At 41.1% G+C, this 6,000-nt stretch overlaps 1 protein-coding gene across 8 annotated transcripts in view; it reads left to right on the forward strand.

Annotated features, from left to right (window-relative positions):
* Window positions 1–5,134, forward strand: part of RNF216 (ring finger protein 216) — a 776,933-nt gene extending 771,799 nt beyond the window's left edge. For all 8 annotated transcript variants that reach the window (XM_086940659.1, XM_086940658.1, XM_086940657.1 and 5 more), the window contains one exon: window positions 996–5,134. In XM_086940659.1, coding sequence (XP_086796785.1) covers window positions 996–1,315 — 320 coding nt within the window. In that variant the 3' untranslated portion in view covers window positions 1,316–5,134. The remainder of the gene's footprint in view (window positions 1–995) is intronic.
* The last annotated feature ends 866 nt before the right edge of the window (window positions 5,135–6,000 follow it).

Raw genomic sequence — 6,000 nt, forward strand, 5'->3', positions numbered from 1 at the left:
GGTCGTAAAGTTTAGTTGAATCATGAAAGCCGGCTAACCTGGCCTCTAAACTTTGATAATGCCCCAGACCAGTGTGTACTTCTGCTGGCACCTTACATGCTCTTTCTCCCCCCAAAGATCCCAAGATGTACGTAAGCTGATCCGAAGGAGGCCCTGTGTCTAATTCCTGCTTCCTCCAGCCACCTTAATATCCCACACTCAATCGCTAAAACCCACCTACCTCACTTTCACTCCCTCTCAGAAACCAGCTCCTCGCCTCAGTCAGGATCCAAACAAGGACTCTGACAGCAGGGGAAGGCGACGGTTCTTTGCTTGGAAATGAACGGTGGTGGGAGAAGGGAGAATTTAGCCCACTCCACTTTGACATGGGAATGGTGAAGAAGCAACTATTCCCTCAAATTCAGCCTCCTGATTGGCAGAGCCACACCTAGTGTTGCAGATGGATGCTAATTTCCGTTTGATCGTATGGCAAAAAACGGCCTCACTATATTGACCTCTTCATTTATGCACAAACTATTTTAGATTGGTCTAAAAATGTGTTTTCATGTTCAGTTTGTCTACAGATGAGGTCTATCTGTTTAAAGTGCAACCTTTCAAATGCAGCCAAGTGTTAAACGTTCCTCCCACTTCACCCTTTGCATTATTTGGCTTCTTTATGTTTTTACTGTATATTTAACATCCAGTTCTGTTGGCAGTTACTAGGCCTCAGAAGGTTAACAAAACTAGGGGAATTTTGCCAGTGCAGCAAAAAAGGTACTTGCAAGAATACTCGGCTACATAATGGAATCAGTTGCACAGTAGGTTCAGGATTTTCTCAGGTTATAGTTCCTTATAGATGAAGAAATGTTGCTTAATGTGTTTCTTTTGTTTTTTTATTTAGCCTTGCTCTTCCAACATTATTTGACACCTCAGTCTCGGTCTGCAAACTTGACTGAAAAAAGCAGTGATTCTTAATGTTTACTCTTAACTTGCTCCGCTTTTTACTCTCACTACAGAAAATGGTGTCAAAAGGATTGGTCCGCCGATTGAAGAGGAGCCTCGGAAGATCCCAAGGGCGGAAGTCATCCCCAGACCAGTCCCACAGAATATGCACCAAATTCCACCTTATCCATTTGTGCATCCCCCGTTTCCACTGCCTCCAGTCCGTCCCATGTACAACAATCTTCCAATAAACATGGGTCCTATTCCAGCTCCTTATGTGCCTCCCTTGCCCCTTATGCGTTTCAACTATGAATTTCCCGCCATCAACATGGAGCTCGAGCACAACTTACCCATGCACTTTGGTCCTCAGCCTCGACATAGGCATAGGTATTGATTTCAAGAGCTCTTGCAGTAAGCAGCTTAACAGGGAGCCAACAATGGCATAATGTATGTGAATACTTTTCTTCCAGGGGGTTAGCTGAAAGAAGTGGAGTGCTGGTACACACCCAAGGACTTTCTCCACATGTCGTGTGACAATTGTCGATACTCTTCACCCTTAGCGACGTCTGTTAGCACACACTAACCACACCTACAGATGTTCAATGTGTGGTTTGAATCTAAATAAGGCACTCAGGTGTCCATTTTATGATGCTCGTGCTTCCTTTTTGGCACATGTTCACCTTCGTTAGTGAGGGCTTGCGAAGATCATAGATGTTAAAGTAGCTGTATTAAAGGCCCTTATAGTTCCAGTTCACCTTGGCACAGTAGACGGCTCTCCTCTTGGTAGTGAAGAAGTTGGACAGGCAAAACCTGAGCCTGCAGATATTTGCACATGTTTCTGTTGTCTCCAGAAATACTTTGATAGTTTATACATTCTTGCTATTATGAGTTTGCAGAAGGCTAGTGATTTTTTTCTCCTGATAATTTGGAAATTAGAATAAATATCAGCTTACCATTGTTATTGCATTCTGGTCTTTCCAACTATTTTCTAAACTTGAAACCATAATAAAAAATAACCTTTCTATTGAGCAAATTGTCTTTATGGACACTTCTTTTGTCTCTATGGCTTTATTCTGCTGCTTTGACATCACATCTAATAAGCACAGCATTGTTCAATCTAGACCCTAGTATACAAATGTCATTGATGTTCTAGTCACTAGTTTAAATATCTACAGTGCGCTCTAGAAACCAGGACTTAGCCTTTTGAGGCAGTCTTTCCTTTACATTGTATTGTCCTGCTTTTTCCTGTTTTTTCCTTTTGAGCTAGTTTTCATGTATATCTGCAAGGGAAAACCAATTTTATCTGAAGATGGCTGAGCGCCTGTTGCTTTGTGGAACGAGTATTTGAGAACCAAGGCTGATAAACATTGGAGGGAATGTCTTAACCAGAGCTTGTCATGGACAAACTTCTGCTGCTGATGTCTGGTGGCATTCACCGTACTGATATGTTACGCTTACTGGAAAACTACTTGGGCTTCCTGCATATGGGAGTTTCATACCATTCTTTTTTTATTCTGTAAGGGGTTAGAAACTGTTTTATTTTAAAATAAGATGAAGCTGATAGAAGATTCTCAGAATTTATATGTTCATGTTTTGCATAGTTAATATATTTCTCCTTGTTCACACTCTTCTCCCACCCCAGCCCATTGATTCAACTGCTTTGTAAAGTTTTGTGTAGGTTTTTTTCTATATAAAAAGATGTTGGTCATTATTGGTTGCCAAATTTGTTTTGAACTAATGAAAGGTCTGTTTGTATGAGCAATTTGAGGCAAGCTGTGCAAGGCAACTACTTTATTCATGTTATTCAGTTCCTTACGTCAAATAGTATTTCACATTGTCTAATTACACTGAATGTACTTTTATTAATTTGGGTTGGGTGCACAAGGGAGACAAAATAACCGGTCTGAATCGCTATGGATGTGTTTTTTGAGGTTGTGATATTAACGCGGAATTCATTGTCCCTTAATAATATTTTGACTGTCTTGAAATTCTGAGTCATTAAGCGGTACAGTAGGATTCCTTTCACTTTCAACAATATATTTGTCAGGCTAAAATGTCACCTTAACTTCACCTTCCCCATAAATGTCAATGCTAGGACCTTGGCTGTTTATGCCTTGTTTACTCTTGCTGAACCATAAACCTCACATAATCAGGTAATTCTATTGCTAGGGAACAGTAATACCTTTTGTAGTGTCAGTGTCTTGTGCTTTTCTGAAAGTCGTAGAATCTCATTTACCAACATCATGGATTCAGTGTACTCTTTGAATCTATGAATACCAGGTGAGGGGAGGAAGAGAATTCCTGACTTTTGATTCGTACTCTTCAAAATGTAATTCCAGGTTATCTCTATGCCTAATCTTTATGGCAGGTTTCTACAGGACATGTTTGGTTTTTATGGGGCTTTCTTATTTAACACTTGTACTAATGCAACCCTCTGTCGTGTTGAAAACACACATTAAATGGATGCTGTATCATTGGGGCACCCACTCAATGATGCTAAATTAGCACCTTCAATGTTAATTCTTCAAGCATTATTGTGAGCTACGTTTTCTTAAACTCCTAATATGAAACTTGAGTGGTTTTGCATTCCAAAAATAAACCATTCATAGCATTTGCTAAGTAAAATACAGATAAGTTGGAAATTGTAAATTAGCCCCCGTTTAATGAATGTTATTAAAGTTGCAAATTAATCAAAAGCCAGTATTGTTTTCATTCTTTGAGGATGCTGCATATGGGTTATTTGGTTATGGATCATTCTTCTGAAGACTCCAGTAATTGTGCATTGGCATTAGAGTACGGTTGTGTTTGTGAGTTACTCTGCGTTATTTTCCTGTTAATCGTCACCGCCATGAAACGCAGTTCATAATGAAAACTCATCCTAAATAGAAGGACGATTCTGGCCTATACACCCAATGGTCACCCCCTGTGTTAAAGATGGGCATTTGTAATTAAGTTGTTGGCCTTATTGTCCACTGAAGTTTAGGTGGATGTTTTCAGGAGCTGTGAGCCATCTTATTTGCTTTGTTTGAATTGGCACTAGAAACCTTTCTAAGCAGTGGTTAGACTAGGCGTATCTAAGGGGGAAAAAAACCAAACCTCCTATTCCTCTAGCTGGGTGTAGCTTCTCCCATAATCGGTGTACATTCCACAGGTCTCCTGTTTCAGGTATCTCTACTGTAGGATCTCAGATAAAATGAAGGATGTTCTGGTCTTCAGGTAGTGATGATGGGTTAGTTGCTGTCATGCCCCTTGCTTGACTGCCTGAGAGGTGTTTCTTTCAGCGGCTGTGGCATACTGGAAATTACCCAGTTGTTGGTCCACCATAGACATCAAAAACAATAAACTGCCTCAGCTGTTTTCTTAACCTATCCAGTATCTTGTCTGTTGTCTCGGATTACTGTGAACATCATAGTGGGTATTCAGTTAAGGATTTTCAATGCTGTGTTCTTGCTGACTATAATTCATAATCTTCAGCTCTTGTGGGAAGGTCAGCCTGTTAGATGCTTTTCCTAGAAATACAGATATTTATTTCACAAGGATAATGTAGCACTTGGGACAAACTTGTTTCCCAGTACCATTGAAACTTCATGGTGTTGTTTTACTTCTTCAATTTCAAAATACTTAACGTTGCACCATTTTAACTCAACATGTAGATTTTATTAGAAAATCAACCAGTAGGCAGAATTTATTTATTAGACCTTGCACAGTAAGGTAAGTAAAATTCTGGGTAATAGTTAGCTTCTTCCAACCACATGACATAACTCATATCATCAATTTTATGTATTGTAAAAAACATTAAGGGTAGGCTTGTCCTCAGGTTATTTGTGTATATATTAGTATAATTGTTGTTTTTCATTTTAAATACCTTGACCTGTGAACACAAGAGGTTAAAGGTCCACCTGGCTGCTGCAGCAGGTAGTTATGTTTCCCCTTTGCAGCATTCCATTTTACTTGCCTTAAAGGTGGAGAGTGGAATTTTGTATTTGCACTTAGCAAAACATCTAAAAATAAAAAACCTGTACAGAAGCGCAATGCATGAATTTAAAATTTGTATAACCATAGCAGAAAATAAATAAGTGGTTTATAACAAAAAAAAAGTAAAACCTATTTTTCTTTATCTTCTGGTAGTGAAATATTAATCCTTGTTTAAATGTGTGTAAAAATGTACTATATGTAATTTGAATTTTTTGCAAATAAAGTTTTGTTGAATCTAGTTTCTTCTTTGTCAAGTGTGGTTAAGTAAATTTGACTCCTCTTTCATGCTACTTCACTTTGTTATAATATTTTGGGGATTTTGATTAAATATTGTTTGCATTGCGACCTTGATTAAACCTGATGTAACCGGCAGAGTTATAAATCATATACAAATATCTGAAAGAAACAGGTTAGTATTAGATTACTTACCTTAGAATATCCCCAGGCGTCCGTCTGGATCCGGAGAATTTTTTGCGTAGCAGTACCCCTGCGCGTCAGTAGGCGTAGTCTGCGGCTCCGTGTCCGTCGTCAGCGTAGGTGGCGCCGGGATGACGTCGCCGGAGTACTTAGACGCCGCCCTCGCGTGCTGACGTCAGTTCTTCTTTTTTCTACGCCAGCAAGTGCAGGTCCTGAAAAAGTGGTACCCTTCAGTCACTTTTTGACAAAACCTTTTTGATCCTTTTGTTCTGTTTTTCGAGTCGACGACTCCATCGGTGCCGGTAGGGATGACCGGGTTCAAGCCCTGTGCCGACTGATGTCGGTTACCGACCCCCATCGCCGGTGCCTGTATTGCTCCCGGGCCGATCACGAGGACAAGTCGTGCCCAGACTGCCGGGCCTTGACATCGAAAGCTATGCGGGAGCGGTCCCGTAAGCGCCTCTAGCTCCAGCAGTCGGCCCCGCGCCGCTCGAGGTTCCGGTCCGGAAGGAGGTCGAGGGATCGGTCGCGGGGCCGGAGTCATCACAGCTCGGCGAGTCTATACCACTCGTCAGGCTCCCAAGTCCTCAGGTAAGAGGCACAAGAAGTCGAAGAGGCATCATCGCTCTTCTGACTCCCCCTGACGCTCACGCGACGCGGCCGGGGGGGGTTCGGGCCACGCCGCTC

This window comes from Lissotriton vulgaris, chromosome 10, assembly GCF_964263255.1.
Source record: "Lissotriton vulgaris chromosome 10, aLisVul1.2, whole genome shotgun sequence".
Lineage (NCBI taxonomy): Eukaryota > Metazoa > Chordata > Amphibia > Caudata > Salamandridae > Lissotriton > Lissotriton vulgaris.